This window comes from Salvelinus namaycush, unplaced genomic scaffold (assembly GCF_016432855.1).
Source record: "Salvelinus namaycush isolate Seneca unplaced genomic scaffold, SaNama_1.0 Scaffold3772, whole genome shotgun sequence".
Taxonomy (NCBI): Eukaryota; Metazoa; Chordata; class Actinopteri; order Salmoniformes; family Salmonidae; genus Salvelinus; species Salvelinus namaycush.
In genome coordinates, this window is record NW_024060755.1 from 1 (window position 1) to 21,186 (window position 21,186).

General features: G+C 47.6%; 1 protein-coding gene across 1 annotated transcript; it reads right to left on the reverse strand.

Moving 5' to 3' along the window:
- Positions 1–703: 703 nt before the first annotated feature.
- On the reverse strand, positions 704–7,125 carry b9d1 (B9 protein domain 1; the record flags this gene model as incomplete). Its single annotated transcript, XM_038985788.1, has 6 exons — positions 6,905–7,125; positions 5,218–5,286; positions 4,626–4,737; positions 4,394–4,490; positions 2,385–2,447; positions 704–771 (listed from the first exon to the last, which is right to left on the reverse strand). Coding segments are annotated over exons 1-6 (472 nt in total), but the record flags the coding sequence as incomplete, so codon positions are not given.
- Between the last annotated feature and the right edge of the window lie 14,061 nt (positions 7,126–21,186).

Consider the following 21,186-nt stretch of genomic DNA (forward strand, 5'->3'; position numbering starts at 1 on the left):
GTAGAGAGAGAGAAGACTCCAGGATACATTTAAAGATGGTAGAGAGAGAGAGAGAAGACTCCAGGATACATTTAAAGATGGTAGAGAGAGAGAGAAGACTCCAGGATACATTTAAAGATGGTAGAGAGAGAGACACCAGGATACATTTAAAGATGGTAGAGAGAGAGAGAGAAGACTCCAGGATACATTTAAAGATGGTAGAGAGAGAGAGAAGACTCCAGGATACATTTAAAGATGGTAGAGAGAGAGAGAGAAGACTCCAGGATACATTTAAAGATGGTAGAGAGAGAGAGAAGACTCCAGGATACATTTAAAGATGGTAGAGAGAGAGAGAAGACTCCAGGATACATTTAAAGATGGTAGAGAGAGAGAGAAGACTCCAGGATACATTTAAAGATGGTAGAGAGAGAGAGAGACACCAGGATACATTTAAAGATGGTAGAGAGAGAGACACCAGGATACATTTAAAGATGGTAGAGAGAGAAGACACCAGGATACATTTAAAGATGGTAGAGAGAGAGAGAAGACTCCAGGATACATTTAAAGGCCCTACCAACATTACAATGTGCTTTTTAAAGGGATTTGTGCGTCAGTCGACATGCGCAGCGTTTACCATGAATGGGATCTATGAATGTTGAGGGAAACTGTCTTTGAATGAATCCCGTCAGAGATCTCACACACACACACACACACAAGAGCCTACCTTCTCTGCCCTCTCCCTGGGCCACTACTTTAGGATCTGTGAACTCTGGACGTCGACCCAGCAGCCAACTGCAGAGAAACACACACACACTTAGCCCCCCAGCATTTAACACACAGTAACACACACACACTTAGCCCCCCAGCATTTAGCATACAGTAACACACACACACCTAGCCCCCCAGCATTTAGCCCCCAGCATTTAGCCCCCCAGCATTTAGCCCCCCAGCATTTAACCCCCCAGCATTAAGCCCCCAGCATTTAGCCCCTCAGCATTTAGCCCCCAGCATTTAGCCCCCCAGCATTTAACCCCCCAGCATTTAGCCCCCCAGCATTTAACCCCCCAGCATTTAGCCCCCCAGCATTTAGCACACACAGTAACACACATTTAACCCCCCAGCATTTAGCCCCCCAGCATTTAGCCCCCCAGCATTTAGCCCCCAGCATTTAGCCCCCAGCATTTAGCCCCCCAGCATTTAACCCCCCAGCATTTAGCCCCCCAGCATTTAGCCCCCCAGCATTTAACCCCCCAGCATTTAGCCCACCAGCATTTAGCTCCCCAGCATTTAGCTCCCCAGCATTTAGCCCCCCAGCATGTAGCCCCCCAGCATTTAGCCCCCCAGCATTTAGCCCCCCAGCATTTAGCCCCCCAGCATTTAGCCCCCCAGCATTTAACCCCCCAGCATTTAACCCCCCAGCATTTAGCCCCCCAGCATTTAGCCCCCCAGCATTTAGCCCCCCAGCATTTAGCCCCCCAGCATTTAACCCCCCAGCATTTAGCCCCCCAGCATTTAACCCCCCAGCATTTAACCCCCCAGCATTTAGCCCCCCAGCATTTAGCCCCCCAGCATTTAGCCCCCCAGCATTTAGCCCCCCAGCATTTAGCCCCCCAGCATTTAGCCCCCCAGCATTTAGCTCCCCAGCATTTAGCCCCCCAGCATTTAACCCCCCAGCATTTAGCCCCCCAGCATTTAGCCCCCCAGCATTTAGCCCCCCAGCATTTAGCCCCCCAGCATTTAACCCCCCAGCATTTAGCCCCCCAGCATTTAACCCCCCAGCATTTAGCCCCCCAGCATTTAACCCCCCAGCATTTAACCCCCCAGCATTTAGCCCCCCAGCATTTAGCCCCCCAGCATTTAACCCCCAGCATTTAACCCCCCAGCATTTAGCCCCCCAGCATTTAGCCCCCCAGCATTTAGCCCCCCAGCATTTAGCCCCCCAGCATTTAGCCCCCCAGCATTTAGCCCCCCAGCATTTAACCCCCCAGCATTTAACCCCCCAGCATTTAGCCCCCCAGCATTTAACCCCCCAGCATTTAACCCCCCAGCATTTAGCCCCCAGCATTTAGCCCCCAGCATTTAACCCCCCAGCATTTAACCCCCCAGCATTTAACCCCCCAGCATTTAACCCCCCAGCATTTAGCCCCCCAGCATTTAGCCCCCCAGCATTTAACCCCCCAGCATTTAACCCCCCAGCATTTAGCCCCCCAGCATTTAGCCCCCCAGCATTTAGCCCCCCAGCATTTAGCCCCCAGCATTTAACCCCCTAGCATTTAACCCCCTAGCATTTAGCCCCCAGCATTTAGCCCCCCCAGCATTTAGCCCCTCAGCATTTAGCCCCTCAGCATTTAGCCCCTCAGCATTTAGCCCCCCAGCATTTAGCCCCCCAGCAACACACACGTTACCTTGTGAATTTCTGTAGTCTTGATGTGGATTCAGGAACAAACATTGGGATGGTTCTGGTGTGTCTGAAAACAAGAGATTACATTAGAGGAGAGATACTGACTGTCCAGGAGAGATACTGACTGTCCAGGAGAGATACTGACTGTCCAGGAGAGATACTGACTGTCCAGGAGAGATACTGACTGTCCAGGAGAGAGGAGGAGAGATACTGACTGTCCAGGAGAGATACTGACTGTCCAGGAGAGATACTGACTGTCCAGGAGAGAGGAGGAGAGATACTGACTGTCCAGGAGAGATACTGACTGTCCAGGAGAGAGGAGGAGAGATACTGACTGTCCAGGAGAGATACTGACTGTCCAGGAGAGAGGAGGAGAGATACTGACTGTCCAGGAGAGATACTGACTGTCCAGGAGAGAGGAGGAGAGATACTGACTGTCCAGGAGAGATACTGACTGTCCAGGAGAGAGGAGGAGAGATACTGACTGTCCAGGAGAGATACTGACTGTCCAGGAGTGAAGGGGATGGAGAGAGGAGGAGGAGGAGGAGGAGGAGAGATACTGACTGTCCAGGAGAGAGGAGGAGGAGAGATACTGACTGTCCAGGAGAGAGGAGGAGAGATACTGAATGTCCAGGAGAGATACTGACTGTCCAGGAAAGATACTGACTGTCCAGGAGAGAGGAGGAGAGATACTGACTGTCCAGGAGAGAGGAGGGGAGATACTGACTGTCCAGGAGAGATACTGACTGTCCAGGAGAGATACTGACTGTCCAGGAGTGAAGGGGATGGAGAGAGGAGGAGAGATACTGACTGTCCAGGAGTGAAGGAGATGGAGAGAGGAGGAGGAGAGATACTGACTGTCCAGGAGTGAAGGAGATGGAGGAGGAGGAGGAGAGATACTGACTGTCCAGGAGTGAAGGGGATGGAGAGAGGAGGAGGAGGAGGAGGAGAGATACTGACTGTCCAGGAGAGAGGAGGAGGAGAGATACTGACTGTCCAGGAGAGAGGAGGAGGAGAGATACTGACTGTCCAGGAGAGATACTGACTGTCCAGGAGAGAGGAGGAGGAGAGATACTGACTGTCCAGGAGAGAGGAGGAGGAGGAGAGATACTGACTGTCCAGGAGAGATACTGACTGTCCAGGAGAGAGGAGGAGGAGAGATACTGACTGTCCAGGAGAGATACTGACTGTCCAGGAGAGATACTGACTGTCCAGGAGAGAGGAGGAGGAGAGATACTGACTGTCCAGGAGAGATACTGACTGTCCAGGAGAGAGGAGGAGGAGAGATACTGACTGTCCAGGAGAGATACTGACTGTCCAGGAGAGAGGAGGAGGAGAGATACTGACTGTCCAGGAGAGATACTGACTGTCCAGGAGAGAGGAGGAGGAGAGATACTGACTGTCCAGGAGAGAGGAGGAGGAGAGATACTGACTGTCCAGGAGAGAGGAGGAGGAGAGATACTGACTGTCCAGGAGAGATACTGACTGTCCAGGAGAGAGGAGGAGGAGAGATACTGACTGTCCAGGAGAGATACTGACTGTCCAGGAGAGAGGAGGAGGAGAGATACTGACTGTCCAGGAGAGATACTGACTGTCCAGGAGAGAGGAGGAGGAGAGATACTGACTGTCCAGGAGAGATACTGACTGTCCAGGAGAGAGGAGGAGGAGAGATACTGACTGTCCAGGAGAGATACTGACTGTCCAGGAGAGATACTGACTGTCCAGGAGAGAGGAGGAGGAGAGATACTGACTGTCCAGGAGAGATACTGACTGTCCAGGAGAGAGGAGGAGGAGAGATACTGACTGTCCAGGAGAGAGGAGGAGGAGAGATACTGACTGTCCAGGAGAGAGGAGGAGGAGAGATACTGACTGTCCAGGAGAGAGGAGGAGGAGAGATACTGACTGTCCAGGAGAGAGGAGGAGGAGGAGAGATACTGACTGTCCAGGAGAGAGGAGGAGGAGGAGAGATACTGACTGTCCAGGAGGAGGAGGAGGAGGAGGAGAGATACTGACTGTCCAGGAGTGAAGGGGATGTGTGTGGCTCCGTATCCTCTGACCACATCGTTACCAAACGTATCAGGACCGTAGACACTCACCACGATCTGAGGCCCTGGGTACAGACAACACAGTGTTAGAGCTGTGGTATGACCTGTCTGCTATGGTAAGAAGGGTGTGTTGTGTGTGTGTGTCTCACAGGGAGAGAGGGGTGAGGGGTTTGGGAGAGGGAGAAGGGGGTGTGTCTCACAGCCTAATGGGTTGGTGCTCTTGAAGGTGATCTCCAGAGGAAAGTTCCAGATCATTCTCTGAGGAGAGTCTCTGCCTTTAGATGTAATTTGAGATATTCCCTCCTCTAGACCCTGGAGAGAGAGGATGGGAGGGAGAGAGAGGATGGGAGGGAGAGAGAGGGAGGGGAGGAGAGGGAGGGGGAAGAGAGAGAGGGGGGTGTTGGGAGGGGGAGAGGGGAGGAGGGGGAGAGAGAGAAGGGGTTGGGAGTGGGGAGGAGAGGTGAGATATTGATCCCTCTTTAAACAACTGGGAACTCGGAAAAATAGGTCAAATCATGACGTCTGTGATCTTCAGGTCGGAGCTGTAGAAAGAGGCCCGCATTTCCGAGTTGGATGAATGTTCAAATCGATTTTTTTTTTACCAGTCGGAGCTCGTTTTCGTCCGAGTTCCTAGTTGTTTTTGAACGCTCTGATGTCAAAGATTTACAAGTTCCCGGCATCAATGAACATGCATCTATTTGCGTAGTTGCTAGCTAGTAAAACAAGTGTATTATATTATCTATCCACAGTAAGTGAACTTCAACATGTTCCAGATGACTCGGTGTCACTCACCGAGGTGGGAGCCCAGTCGTGTCCGTAGACGAAGCAGTATTTACAGTACAGGTCATCATACTCTGGAAACTGACAACACATCAGAGAGAATGGGCCGAGAAGCAAATGAACACGACAGTTTTATAGAACATGTCATTCAAAAAGCGGTCAAGTTATCTAATATGATCCGCCTCATTTTAGCTTGTTAACGTTAGATGCTTAGCTAGGTAGCTAGCTCGTTACTAACGTTAGATGCTTAGGTAGCTAGCTCGTTACTAACGTTAGATGCTTAGGTAGCTAGCTCGTTACTAACGTTAGATGCTTAGGTAACTAGCTCGTTACTAACGTTAGATGCTTAGCTAGCTAGCTCGTTACTAACGTTAGATGCTTAGGTAGCTAGCTCGTTACTAACGTTAGATGCTTAGGTAACTAGCTCGTTACTAACGTTAGATGCTTAGGTAGCTAGCTCGTTACTAACGTTAGATGCTTAGGTAGCTAGCTCGTTACTAACGTTAGATGCTTAGGTAGCTAGCTCGTTACTAACGTTAGATGCTTAGCTAGCTAGCTCGTTACTAACGTTAGATGCTTAGGTAGCTAGCTCGTTACTAACGTTAGATGCTTAGCTAGCTAGCTCGTTACTAACGTTAGATGCTTAGCTAGGTAGCTAGCTCGTTACTAACGTTAGATGCTTAGGTAGCTAGCTCGTTACTAACGTTAGATGCTTAGCTAGCTAGCTCGTTACTAACGTTAGATGCTTAGCTAGCAAGCTAGTTCGTTACTAACGTTAGATGCTTAGCTAGCAAGCTAGCTCGTTACTAACGTTAGATGCTTAGGTAGCTAGCTCGTTACTAACGTTAGATTCTTAGCTAGCTAGCTCGTTACTAACGTTAGATGCTTAGCTAGCAAGCTAGTTCGTTACTAACGTTAGATGCTTAGCTAGCAAGCTAGTTCGTTACTAACGTTAGATGCTTAGGTAGCTAGCTCGTTACTAACGTTAGATTCTTAGCTAGCTAGCTCGTTACTAACGTTAGATGCTTAGCTAGCAAGCTAGTTCGTTACTAACGTTAGATGCTTAGCTAGCAAGCTAGTTCGTTACTAACGTTAGATGCTTAGGTAGCTAGCTCGTTACTAACGTTAGATGCTTAGCTAGCAAGCTAATAACGTTAGATGCTTAGCTAGCAAGCTAATAACGTTAGATGCTTAGCTAGCAAGCTAGCTCGTTACTAACGTTAGATGCTTAGCTAGCAAGCTAGTTCGTTACTAACGTTAGATGCTTAGGTAGCTAGCTCGTTACTAACGTTAGATGCTTAGCTAGCTCGTTACTAACGTTAGATGCTTAGCTAGCTCGATACTAACGTTAGATGCTTAGCTAGCTCGTTACTAACGTTAGATGCTTAGCTAGGTAGCTTGTTACTAACGTTAGATGCTTAGCTAGGTAGCTCGTTACTAACGTTAGATTCTTAGCTAGCTCGTTACTAACGTTAGATTCTTAGCTAGCTCGTTACTAACGTTAGATTCTTAGCTAGCTCGTTACTAACGTTAGATACTTAGCTAGCTAGCTCGTTACTAACGTTAGATTCTTAGCTAGCTCGTTACTAACGTTAGATTCTTAGCTAGCTCGTTACTAACGTTAGATACTTAGCTAGCTAGCTCGTTACTAACGTTAGATGCTTAGCTAGCTCGTTACTAACGTTAGCTAGCTACTCACATTCGCCCCCTCTATCTGTCCGTTTATCATCAACAGAAACACCGATGGGTTGTTGATAGCCATCCCGCTTTATACGATAACTTGAGAATTAAAAAAAGTATAGTGAACAAACATAAATATTATAACTTAAGACTATATAACCGGTAACGTATTGTTCTCCGTTGTGGAGATAACCGGCTTGCTAAATTAAAGTGTAGTTCCATCCCCCCGTTGCCAGGACGCTTTGCCTACGGCTATTCGTGAGGGCCAAACTAGATCCGGTCAAGTTAAAGCGTTTTAAGTAAATAAACTGTCCACTAGGTGGTAGTCTTGGACAAGTTTAACGTGTTATTGTTCAATGCACCAGTACAGTGAGACGCCTTTCTTACGAGCTCATTTACCAACAATGAAGTAGTCAATATATAGTACCAGGTATACTGGAGTGATGGAGGTAGATATGTATAGGGGTAAGGTGACTATATACAGGGTCAGTTCCATATTAACAATGTACAGGGATACTGGAGTGATGGAGGTAGATATGTATAGGGGTAAGGTGACTATATACAGGGTCAGTACCATATTAACAATGTACAGGGATACCGGAGTGATGGAGGTAGATATGTATAGGGGTAAGGTGACTATATACAGGGTCAGTACCATATTAACAATGTACAGGGATACTGGAGTGATGGAGGTAGATATGTATAGGGGTAAGGTGACTATATACAGGGTCAGTACCATATTAACAATGTACAGGGATACTGGAGTGATGGAGGTAGATATGTATAGGGGTAAGGTGACTATATACAGGGTCAGTACCATATTAACAATGTACAGGGATACTGGAGTGATGGAGGTAGATATGTATAGGGGTAAGGTGACTATATACAGGGTCAGTACCATATTAACAATGTACAGGGATACTGGAGTGATGGAGGTAGATATGTATAGGGGTAAGGTGACTATATACAGGGTCAGTACCATATTAACAATGTACAGGGATACTGGAGTGATAGAGGTAGAATATAGACCTGTAGTCATTTTGTTAGCTATTTAACAGTCTTATGGCTTGGGGATAGAAGCTGTTCAGGAACCTGTTGGTGTCAGACTTGACGCTCCGGTACCACTTGCCATGCGGAAGCAGAGAGAACAGTCTATGTATTGGGTGGTTGGAGTCTGTAACAATTATCCGGGCCTTCCTTTCATCACTGCCTTTTATATAGAGGTCCTGGATGGCAGGGAGCTCGGCTCCAGGGATGTACTGGGCTGTCCGCACCGCCCTCTGATATGGAGGTCCTGGATGGCAGGGAGCTCGGCTCCAGGGATGTACTGGGCTGTCCGCACCGCCCTCTGATATGGAGGTCCTGGATGGCAGGGAGCTCGGCTCCAGGGATGTACTGGGCTGTCCGCACCGCCCTCTGATATGGAGGTCCTGGATGGCATGGAGCTCGGCTCCAGGGATGTACTGGGCTGTCCGCACCGCCCTCTGATATGGAGGTCCTGGATGGCAGGGAGCTCGGCTCCAGGGATGTACTGGGCTGTCCGCACCGCCCTCTGATATGGAGGTCCTGGAGGTCAGGGAGCTCGGCTCCAGGGATGTACTGGGCTGTCCGCACCGCCCTCTGTAGCGCCATCCGATTTCGGGTGGTGCAGTTGCCGTACCAAGCAGTGATGCAGTCAGTCAAGAGGCTCTCGATGGTGCAGCTGTAGAAGCTTTTTTGAGGGGGGAGAGGCTCTGTCGCTCCTTCTTCACGTGTGTGTGTGTGTGTGTGTGTGTGTGTGTGTGTGTGTGTGTGTGTGGACCATTTTAAGTCCTTAGTGGTTTGGACCCCGAGGAAGTTGAAGCTCTCGACCCCGCTCTACTGCAGCCCCCCCCCCCCCCCCGTTTCCTGTCGTCCACAATCAGCTCCTTGATCTTACTGACGTTGAAGGAGAGGTTGTTGTCCCGGCACCACGCTGCCAGGTCACTGACCTCCTCCCCGTAGACTGTGTCATCGTCGCCGGTGAACAGGCCTACCACCGTCGTGTCGTCAGAAAACTTAACGATGGTGTTGGAGTCCGTGCGTGGCCACTCAGTCGTGGATGAACAGGGAGTACATGAGGGGACTAACCACACACCTCTCAGAGTCCCCCCGTGTTGAGGGTCAGCGTGGCGGAGGTGATGTTACCTACCCTCACCACCTGGTGCCCGGCCAGTCAGGAAGTCCAGGATCCAGTTCAGCAGAGATAGGTGTTCAGACCCAGAGTCCTCTATGCTTGGTGACGAGCTCGGGAAGGGACAATGGTGTTGAACGCTGAGCTGTAGTCAATGAACATTCTCACAGAGGTATTCCTCTTATCCGGGTGGGTGAGGGCGGTGTGGAGAGATTGTCGTCATTGATTGGTTGATTGAATTTATTTGACAATTTGACAAATCAATACATACATCGTTCCAGCTGGTGACGCCTCTACATACAATTTAAGAAAATCACGAAGGAGCTTCACAGCTTATTTCTGTTGTGGTCCTTTTGAAAGAGGTAAACAGGAAGTGGGAAAGAGGTAAACAGGAAGTGGGAATACAACAAGGTTAGGCGGCGATTGTAATGACAACAGACCATTGTTGTTTGTTTCACAACATCCGATAATTAATATAATTTCTGTTCCTAATAAACAACTATGGTACATCTTCCTTGTCTCACAAACCCTTAAATATTTAAACAATCAATCCCTAATATATATATATATATATACATAAATACATACCAGACAATCACATTATATTAAACAACAGGCTCCATATCCCATGCATTTCCCTCTCTGTCACCTACTTGAATCTCACCGCTCACTTTTCAGACACGCTACTATTCAGCCATTTTGTTTTTCCAGTGAGAACCTCAAACGACCTAATGAAGGTTAATAAATTTAAAAGATTATTCCAAAGAAAGGCAGCGGAGTATAATAAAAATAAAAACATGTTTATTTTCCCCCTCGTACCACTTTTTAAATCTAGAAAGGAACCACGTCAGTTTGACTCCTTCTAGTTGACTAGTTATGGTTAACCCGGACTAAGTTAAAATAGTTACGTAAGTACCTAGGGGACCGTACTGTGGACAATCTGATGTACAAGACGCCATTTTTAATCTGAGTGACTCTCTCTCCTCCACTTTAAGCCTTTATCTGAAGGCTTTCGTCGTGGGAATAGTCAAGATGTTTAAGAATAATCCTGACCTAATTTGTTCTGAGATGTCTGCAATACATTTTTTATTATCTTGGGGGGGGGGCACTATTGTACCAGGAAGACTGGCACTGAAGAGGAAAGAGTGGCACTGAACAGGGAGAGTGGCACTGAACAGGGAGACTGGCACTGAACAGGAAAGAGTGGCACTGAACAGGGAGACTGGCACTGAACAGGGAGACTGGCACTGAACAGGGAGAGTGTCACTGAACAGGAAGAGTGGCACTGAACAGGGAGAGTGGCACTGAACAGGGAGAGTGGCACTGAACAGGAAAGAGTGGCACTGAACAGGGAGAGTGGCACTGAACAGGGAGACTGGCACTGAACAGGGAGACTGGCACTGAACAGGGAGAGTGTCACTGAACAGGAGGAGTGGCACTGAACAGGAAAGAGTGGCACTGAACAGGAAAGAGTGGCACTGAACAGGGAGAGTGGCACTGAACAGGAAAGAGTGGCACTGAACAGGGAGACTGGCACTGAACAGGGAGAGTGGCACTGAACAGGGAGACTGGCACTGAACAGGGAGACTGGCACTGAACAGGGAGAGTGTCACTGAACAGGAAGAGTGGCACTGAACAGGACAGAGTGGCACTGAACAGGAAAGAGTGGCACTGAACAGGAAAGAGTGGCACTGAACAGGACAGAGTGGCACTGAACAGGAAAGAGTGGCACTGAACAGGAAAGAGTGGCACTGAACAGGAAAGAGTGGCACTGAACAGGAAAGAGTGGCACTGAACAGGAAAGAGTGGCACTGAACAGGAAAGAGTGGCACTGAACAGGACAGAGTGGCACTGAACAGGACAGAGTGGCACTGAACAGGACAGAGTGGCACTGAACAGGAAAGAGTGGCACTGAACAGGAAAGAGTGGTACTGAACAGGAAAGAGTGGCACTGAACAGGAAAGAGTGGCACTGAACAGGAAAGAGTGGCACTGAACAGGAAAGAGTGGCACTGAACAGGAAAGAGTGGCACTGAACAGGAAAGAGTGGCACTGAACAGGAAAGAGTGGCACTGAACAGGAAAGAGTGGCACTGAACAGGAAAGAGTGGCACTGAACAGGAAAGAGTGGCACTGAACAGGAAAGAGTGGCACTGAACAGGGAGAGTGGCACTGAACAGGAAAGAGTGGCACTGAACAGGGAGAGTGGCACTGAACAGGGAGAGTGGCACTGAACAGGGAGAGTGGCCCTGAACAGGAAAGAGTGGCACTGAACAGGGAGAGTGGCACTGAACAGGGAGAGTGGCACTGAACAGGGAGAGTGGCACTGAACAGGACAGAGTGGCCCTGAACAGGGAGAGTGGCACTGAACAGGAAAGAGTGGCACTGAACAGGAAAGAGTGGCCCTGAACAGGACAGAGTGGCCCTGAACAGGACAGAGTGGCCCTGAACAGGACAGAGTGGCCCTGAACAGGACAGAGTGGCCCTGAACAGGACAGAGTGGCACTGAACAGGACAGAGTGGCACTGAACAGGACAGAGTGGCACTGAACAGGACAGAGTGGCACTGAACAGGACAGAGTGGCACTGAACAGGACAGAGTGGCACTGAACAGGACAGAGTGGCACTGAACAGGGAGAGTGGCACTGAACAGGACAGAGTGGCACTGAACAGGGAGAGTGGCACTGAACAGGGAGAGTGGCACTGAACAGGAAAGAGTGGCACTGAACAGGAAAGAGTGGCACTGAACAGGACAGAGTGGCACTGAACAGGACAGAGTGGCACTGAACAGGAAAGAGTGGCACTGAACAGGAAAGAGTGGCACTGAACAGGAAAGAGTGGCACTGAACAGGAAAGAGTGGCACTGAACAGGAAAGAGTGGCACTGAACAGGAAAGAGTGGCACTGAACAGGAAAGAGTGGCACTGAACAGGAAAGAGTGGCCCTGAACAGGAAAGAGTGGCACTGAACAGGGAGACTGGCCCTGAACAGGGAGAGTGGCCCTGAACAGGGAGACTGGCCCTGAACAGGGAGAGTGGCACTGAACAGGAAAGAGTGGCACTGAACAGGAAAGAGTGGCACTGAACAGGGAGAGTGGCACTGAACAGGGAGAGTGGCACTGAACAGGGAGAGTGGCACTGAACAGGGAGAGTGGCACTGAACAGGGAGAGTGGCACTGAACAGGGAGAGTGGCACTGAACAGGGAGAGTGGCACTGAACAGGGAGAGTGGCACTGAACAGGGAGATTGGCACTGAACAGGACAGAGTAGCCCTGAACAGGACAGAGTAGCCCTGAACAGGGAGATTGGCACTGAACAGGAAAGAGTGGCCCTGAACAGGAAAGAGTGGCCCTGAACAGGACAGAGTGGCCCTGAACAGGACAGAGTGGCACTGAACAGGACAGAGTGGCACTGAACAGGACAGAGTGGCACTGAACAGGACAGAGTGGCACTGAACAGGACAGAGTGGCACTGAACAGGACAGAGTGGCACTGAACAGGACAGAGTGGCACTGAACAGGACAGAGTGGCACTGAACAGGGAGAGTGGCACTGAACAGGACAGAGTGGCACTGAACAGGACAGAGTGGCACTGAACAGGAAAGAGTGGCACTGAACAGGACAGAGTGGCACTGAACAGGACAGAGTGGCACTGAACAGGACAGAGTGGCACTGAACAGGGAGAGTGGCACTGAACAGGGAGAGTGGCACTGAACAGGGAGAGTGGCACTGAACAGGGAGAGTGGCACTGAACAGGACAGAGTGGCACTGAACAGGGAGACTGGCACGGAACAGGAAGACTGGCACTGAACAGGAAAGAGTGGCACTGAACAGGGAGAGTGGCACTGAACAGGGAGAGTGGCACTGAACAGGACAGAGTGGCACTGAACAGGAAAGAGTGGCACTGAACAGGAAAGAGTGGCACTGAACAGGACAGAGTGGCACTGAACAGGAAAGAGTGGCACTGAACAGGGAGACTGGCACTGAACAGGAAAGACTGGCACGGAACAGGACAGAGTGGCACTGAACAGGGAGAGTGGCACTGAACAGGGAGAGTGGCACTGAACAGGACAGAGTGGCACTGAACAGGAAAGAGTGGCACTGAACAGGACAGAGTGGCACTGAACAGGGAGAGTGGCACTGAACAGGACAGAGTGGCACTGAACAGGAAAGAGTGGCACTGAACAGGAAAGAGTGGCACTGAACAGGACAGAGTGGCACTGAACAGGGAGAGTGGCACTGAACAGGACAGAGTGGCACTGAACAGGACAGAGTGGCACTGAACAGGGAGAGTGGCACTGAACAGGACAGAGTGGCACTGAACAGGACAGAGTGGCACTGAACAGGACAGAGTGGCACTGAACAGGAAAGAGTGGCACTGAACAGGGAGACTGGCACGGAACAGGAAAGAGTGGCACTGAACAGGACAGAGTGGCACTGAACAGGACAGAGTGGCACTGAACAGGAGGAGTGGCACTGAACAGGAGGAGTGGCACTGAACAGGAAAGAGTGGCACTGACCAGGAAAGAGTGGCACTGAACAGGAAAGAGTGGCACTGAACAGGAGGAGTGGCACTGAACAGGAAAGAGTGGCACTGAACAGGAAAGAGTGGCACTGAACAGGAAAGAGTGGCACTGAACAGGAAAGAGTGGCACTGAACAGGAAAGAGTGGCACTGAACAGGAAAGAGTGGCACTGAACAGGAAAGAGTGGCACGGACCAGGAAAGAGTGGCACGGAACAGGAAAGAGTGGCACTGAACAGGGAGAGTGGCACGGACCATGAAAGATTGGCACGGAACAGGAAAGAGTGGCACGGAACAGGAAAGAGTGGCACTGAACAGGAAAGAGTGGCACTGAACAGGAAAGAGTGGCACGGAACAGGACAGAGTGGCACTGAACAGGAAAGAGTGGCACTGAACAGGACAGAGTGGCACTGAACAGGAAAGAGTGGCACTGAACAGGAAAGAGTGGCACTGAACAGGACAGAGTGGCACTGAACAGGAAAGAGTGGCACTGAACAGGAAAGAGTGGCACGGACCAGGAAAGAGTGGCACGGAACAGGAAAGAGTGGCACTGAACAGGAAAGAGTGGCACTGAACAGGAGGAGTGGCACTGAACAGGAGGAGTGGCACTGAACAGGAAAGAGTGGCACTGAACAGGAGGAGTGGCACTGAACAGGAAAGAGTGGCACTGAACAGGAAAGAGTGGCACGGACCAGGAAAGAGTGGCACGAACCAGGAAAGAGTGGCACGGACCAGGAAAGAGTGGCACGGACCAGGAAAGAGTGGCACGGACCAGGAAAGAGTGGCACTGAACAAGAGCCCCTGCCAATGTCACCATTTTCATTCTTATCCAGATATTTGGAGGTCCTAGCCAGGAACCTAATTGTATGGTTCCCTTTGGAGATAATTTTGTGCCATGCTCTCCCCTGTCAGATGGGTATCTAGCACACATCCAAGATACTTAACATCCAAGATACTTAACATCCAAGATACTTAACATCCAAGACACTTAACATCCAAGATAATTAACATTCAATATATTTAACATCCAATATATTTAACATCCAAGATAATTAACATCCAAGATATTTAACATCCAAGATATTTAACATCCAAGATAATTAACATCCAAGATATTTAACATCCAAGATAATTAACATCCAATATATTTAACATCCAATATATTTAACATCCACGATACTTAACATCCAATATATTTAACATCCAAGATAATTAACATCCAAGATAATTAACATCCGAGATACTTACGCATCCGAGATATTTAACATCCAAGATATTTAACATCCAAGATAATTAACATCCAAGATAATTAACATCCAAGATAATTAACATCCAATATATTTAACATCCAAGATATTTAACATCCAAGAAATGTAACATCCAAGAAATGTAACATCCAAGAAATGTAACATCCAAGAAATGTAACATCCAAGAAATGTAACATCCAAGAAATGTAACATCCAAGATACTTAACATCCAAGATACTTAACATCCAAGATACTTAACACCCAAGATATTTAACACCCAAGATATTTAACACCCAAGATATTTAACATCCAAGATATTTAACATCCAATATACTTAACATCCAAGATATTTAACATCCAAGATATTTAACATCCAAGATATTTAACTTCCAAGATATTTAACTTCCAAGATATTTAACATCCAATATATTTAACTTCCAAGATACTTAACATCCAATATACTTAACATCCAAGATATGTAACATCCAAGAAATGTAACATCCAAGAAATGTAACATCCAAGAAATGTAACATCCAAGAAATGTAACATCCAAGATACTTAACATCCAAGATACTTAACATCCAAGATAATTAACATCCAAGATATTTAACAACAGTATTTTGCTGCAACTACTATGTCATCTACTACCACATTTAAAAAATCTGGGGGTTTCCTCCTGTTTTACTTTGGACGTGAACAAGATGGACTCTTGTTTTTCCCAAAGGTGAAGTGACAGCTTATTGTGTATAGAACCATTTACTGACATTCAGAAGTTCAACACTGAGGGTTTTCTCAACAACATTTTTGTCTCGTGGGAAAGCAACAGAATTCATCTGCATATAGGAAAAGACCAGCTGGGTCAGATAATAATAATCACAGTGGTTGTAGAGGTCACTACCTCAGGAGTAAATGTCAGATGGCTTTTCATAGCCGAGCATTCAGAGGTCACAACAGCAGGTGAGAGAGAGGGGGAGAGAGAGAAAGACAGAGATAGAGAGAGAGGTAGAGAGAGAGAGAGAGGTAGAGAGAGAGAGAGAGAGGTAGAGAGAGAGAGAGAGTTAGAGAGACAGAGAGAGAGAGAGACCGAGAGAGAGAGAGACAGAGAGAGAGAGAGAGAGAGAGAGAGAGAGAGAGAGAGAGAGAGACAGAGAGAGACAGAGAGAGAGAGAGAGAGAGACAGAGAGAGAGAGAGAGAGAGAGAGACAGAGAGAGAGAGAGAGACAGCAAGGGCGGTTCGTTGCTCCAGTGCCTTTCCGTTCACCTTCACACTCCTGGGCCAGACTACACTCAATCATAGGACCTACTGAAGACATGAGTCTTCAATAAAGACTTAAAGGTTGAGACCGAGTCTGCGTCTCTCACATGGGTAGGCAGAGCATTCCATAAAAATGGAGCTCTATAGGAGAAAGCCCTGCCTCCATCTGTTTGATTGGAAATTCTAGGGACAATAAGGAGGCCTGCGTCTTGTGACCGTAGCGTACGTGTAGGTATGTAAGGCAGGACCAAATCGGAAAGATAGGTAGGAGCAAGCCCATGTAATGCTTTGTAGGTTAGCAGTAAAACCTTGAAATCAGCCCTTGCCTTAACAGGAAGCCAGTGTAGGGAGGCTAGCACTGGAATAATATGATCACATTTTTTGGGTTCTAGTCAGGATTCTAGCAGCCGTGTTTAGCACTAACTGAAGTTTATTTAGTGCTTTATCCGGGTAGCCGGAGAGTAGAGCATTACAGTAGTCTAATCTAGAAGTGACAAAAGTATGGATTCATTTTTCTGCATCATTTTTGAGCCAGAAAAGTTTCAGATTTTTTTTTTTACAATGTTTACGTAGATGGCGAAAAACATCTGTCCTTGAAACAGATATGTTCGTTTAAAAAGAGAGATCAGGGTCCAGAAGTAACGCCGAGGTCCTTCACGGTTTTATTTTTTATTTTTAATTTGAGACGACTGTACAAACTATCAAGATTAGCCATTTCAAAGCACTTCCTGATTCCAGATGCTACAGTTGTTGGGAACAGGAAGTGGTTTCCAAACAGGGATACTTGGCCTGTCCACACAGTGAGAAGAATCATGAGACCATAGGTCTACTGGTCAAATACACAAGAGGGGGTACTTCAGGGGTATTCTGGGCAGAGCTAAATTCTCTCTCCCCCTCTCCTCTCTCTCTCTATCTCTCTGGAGGTTGGGAGGAGAGGGGGAGAGGACAAAAGAGGAGAGGAGGAAAGGAAAGAAAAGAAGAGGAGAGGAGAGGAGAGGAGAGGGAGGAGAAGTGGAGGAGAGGAGAGGGGGAGGGGGGAAGGGAGAGGAGAGAAGTGGGGGAGAGGGGGAGGGGGGAAGGGAGAGGAGAGGAGAGGAGAGGGAGGGGGAGAGGAGAGGAGAGGAGAGGAGAGGAGAGGAGGGGAGAGGAGGAGGAGAGCTGGGTTCAGTCAAGCAGCAGTCAATAATATTATGGAGTCAGTTCAGCGCCTCAGGAGAAACTTTATTAGAGGACAACAGAAATAACCTACACTAGACTGGAGCTGTGTGTGTGTGTGTGTGTGTGTGTGTGTGTGTGTGTGTGTGTGTGTGTGTGTGTGTGTGTGTGTGTGTGTGTGTGTGTGTGTGTGTGTGTGTGTGTGTGTGTGTGTGTGTGTGTGTGTGTGTGTGTGTGTTGACCCCATCCGGTTTCAGCGCAGAAGGGATGGTTATGCACTCAAACAGAACAGTCTGGTTGCATAGCAACTAACTAACCGTCTGTCTCTCTCTCTCTCTTCCTCTCTCCCTCTGTCTCTCTCTCTCTGTCTCGCTCTCTTTCTCTCTCTCTCTCTCTGTCTCTCTCTCTCTCTCTCTCTGTCTCTCTCTCTTTCTGTCTCTCTCTCTCTGTCTCTCTCTCTCTCTGTCTCTCTCTCTTCCTCTCTCCCTCTCTCCCTCTCTCTCTGTCTCTCTCTCTCCCTCTCTCTCTGTATCTCTGTCTCTCTCTCTCTCTCTTCCTCTCTCTCCTCTCCCCCTCCATCTCTCTCTCTTTCTCTCTCTTCCTCTCTCTCCCCTCTCCTCTGTATAACTGGTACTGTAGAATCTGGTACTGTAGAATCTGGTACTGTAGAATCTGGTACTGTAGAATCTGTACTGTAGAATCTGGTACTGTAGAATCTGGTACTGTATAACTGGTACCGTAGAATCTGGTACTGTAGAATCTGTACTGTAGAATCTGGTACTGTATAATCTGGTACTGTAGAATCTGGTACTGTAGAATCTGGTACCGTATATCTGGTACTGTAGAATCTGGTACTGTAGAATCTGTACTGTAGAATCTGGTACCGTATAACTGGTACCGTATAACTGGTACTGTAGAATCTGGTACTGTAGAATCTGGTACTGTAGAATCTGGTACTGTATAACTGGTACTGTATAATCTGGTACTGTAGAATCTGTACTGTAGAATCTGGTACCGTATAACTGGTACCGTAGAATCTGGTACTGTAGAATCTGGTACTGTAGAATCTGGTACTGTATAATCTGGTACTGTATAACTGGTACCGTATAACTGGTACCGTATAACTGGTACCGTAGAATCTGGTACTGTAGAATCTGGTACTGTAGAATCTGGTACTTTAGAATCTGGTACCGTATAACTGGTACCGTATAACTGGTACTGTATAACTGGTACTGTATAACTGGTACTGTATAACTGGTACTGTAGAATCTGGTACTGTAGAATCTGGTACTGTAGAATCTGGTACTGTATATCTGGTACTGTAGAATCTGGTACTGTAGAATCTGGTACTGTAGAATCTGGTACTGTATATCTGGTACTGTAGAATCTGGTACTGTAATATCTGGTACTGTATAATCTGGTACTGTAGAATCTGGTACTGTAATATCTGGTACTGTAGAATCTGGTACTGTATATCTGGTACCGTATAACTGGTACCATAGAATCTGGTACTTTAGAATCTGGTACCGTAGATTCTGGTACCGTATAACTGGTACTGTAGAATCTGGTACCGTAGATTCTGGTACCGTATAACTGGTACTGTAGAATCTGGTACTGTATAACTGGTACTGTATAACTGGTACTGTAGAATCTGGTACTGTAGAATCTGGTACTGTATATCTGGTACTGTAGAATCTGGTACTGTATAACTGGTACTGTAGAATCTGGTACTGTATATCTGGTACTGTATAACTGGTACTGTAGAATCTGGTACTGTATAACTGGTACTGTAGAATCTGGTACTGTATAACTGGTACTGTAGAATCTGGTACTGTAGAATCTGGTTCTGTAGAATCTGGTACTGTAGAATCTGGTACTGTATATCTGGTACTGTATATCTGGTACTGTAGAATCTGGTACTGTATAACTGGTACTGTAGAATCTGGTACTGTAATATCTGGTACTGTAGAATCTGGTACTGTAGAATCTGGTACTGTATAACTGGTACTGTAGAATCTGGTACTGTATATCTGGTACTGTATAACTGGTACTGTAGAATCTGGTACTGTAGAATCTGGTACTGTAGAATCTGGTACTGTAGAATCTGGTACTGTAGAATCTGGTACTGTAGAATCTGGTACCGTATAACTGGTACTGTAGAATCTGGTACTGTAGATTCTGGTACTGTATAACTGGTTCTGTATAACTGGTACTGTAGAATCTGGTACTGTAGAATCTGGTACTGTATAACTGGTACTGTATAATCTGGTACTGTAGAATCTGGTACTGTAGAATCTGGTACTGTAGAATCTGGTACTGTATAACTGGTACTGTATAACTGGTACCGTAGAATCTGGTACTGTATAACTGGTACTGTAGAATCTGGTACTGTAGAATCTGGTACTGTAGAATCTGGTACTGTATAATCTGGTACCGTAGAATCTGGTACTGTATAACTGGTACCGTAGAATCTGGTACTGTAGAATCTGGTACTGTAGAATCTGGTACTGTATATCTGGTACCGTATAACTGGTACCATAGAATCTGGTACTTTAGAATCTGGTACTGTATAACTGGTACTGTAGAATCAGTAGTTTGGGTTTTTGATTATTTGGTCAAATCACGATTTCACAGGTGTTATCATCTTTGTAGTTTCGGAAGGGGACATTCGGTCCGTAACGTTTGAAGAGAGAGGGTGGAGCTCCTCGTTCTGGTTCCGTTTGAAGAGAGAGGGTGGAGCTCCTCGTTCTGGTTCCGTTTGAAGAGAGAGGGTGGAGCTCCTCGTTCTGGTCCCGTTTGTAGAGAGAGGGTGGAGCTCCTCGTTCTGGTTCCGTTTGAAGAGAGAGGGCGGAGCTCCTCGTTCTGGTTCCGTTTGTAGAGAGAGGGTGGAGCTCCTCGTTCTGGTTCCGTTTGAAGAGAGAGGGTGGAGCTCCTCGTTCTGGTTCCGTTTGAAGAGAGAGGGTGGAGCTCCTCGTTCTGGTTCCGTTTGAAGAGAGAGGGTGGAGCTCCTCGTTCTGGTTCCGTTTGAAGAGAGAGGGTGGAGCTCCTCGTTCTGGTTCCGTTTGAAGAGAGAGGGTGGAGCTCCTCGTTCTGGTTCCGTTTGAAGAGAGGGGGTGGAGCTCCTCGTTCTGGTTCCGCTCCTCGATCTGGTTCCGCTCCTCGCTCTATCACCTCTTAACCCCTTCTCTTAACATGCATGGACCCAGAACTTAATCGAGCAGATGTCCAATTACACAAGTCTTTAGTTCTGGGTTGACCAAGATGATGTCCTGGGGGTAACCAAGATGATGTCCTGGGGGTAACCAAGATGATGTTCTGGGGTAACCAAGATGATGTTCTGGGGTAACAAAGATGATGTTCTGGGATAACCAAGATGATGTTCTAGGATAACCAAGATGATGTTCTGGGGTGACCAAGATGATGATCTGAAGATGACCAAGATGATTTTCTGGGATGACCAAGATGATGTTCTGGGATGACCAAGATGATGTTCTGGGATGACCAAGATGATGTCCTGGGGGTAACCAAGATGATGTCCTGGGGGTAACCAAGATGATGTTCTGGGGTAACCAAGATGATGTTCTGGGGTAACAAAGATGATGTTCTGGGATAACCAAGATGATGTTCTAGGATAACCAAGATGATGTTCTGGGGTGACCAAGATGATGATCTGAAGATGACCAAGATGATTTTCTGGGATGACCAAGATGATGTTCTGGGATGACCAAGATGATGTTCTGGGATGACCAAGATGATGTTCTGGGATAACCAAGATGATGTTCTGGGCTAACCAAGATGATGTTCTGGGGTGACCAAGATGATGTTCTGGGGTGACCAAGATGATGTTTTGGGATAACCAAGATGGTGTTCTGGGATAACCAAGATGATATTCTGGGATAACCTAGATGTTCTGGGGTGACCAAGATGATGTTCTGGGATAACCTAGATGTTCTGGGGTGACCAAGATGATGTTCTG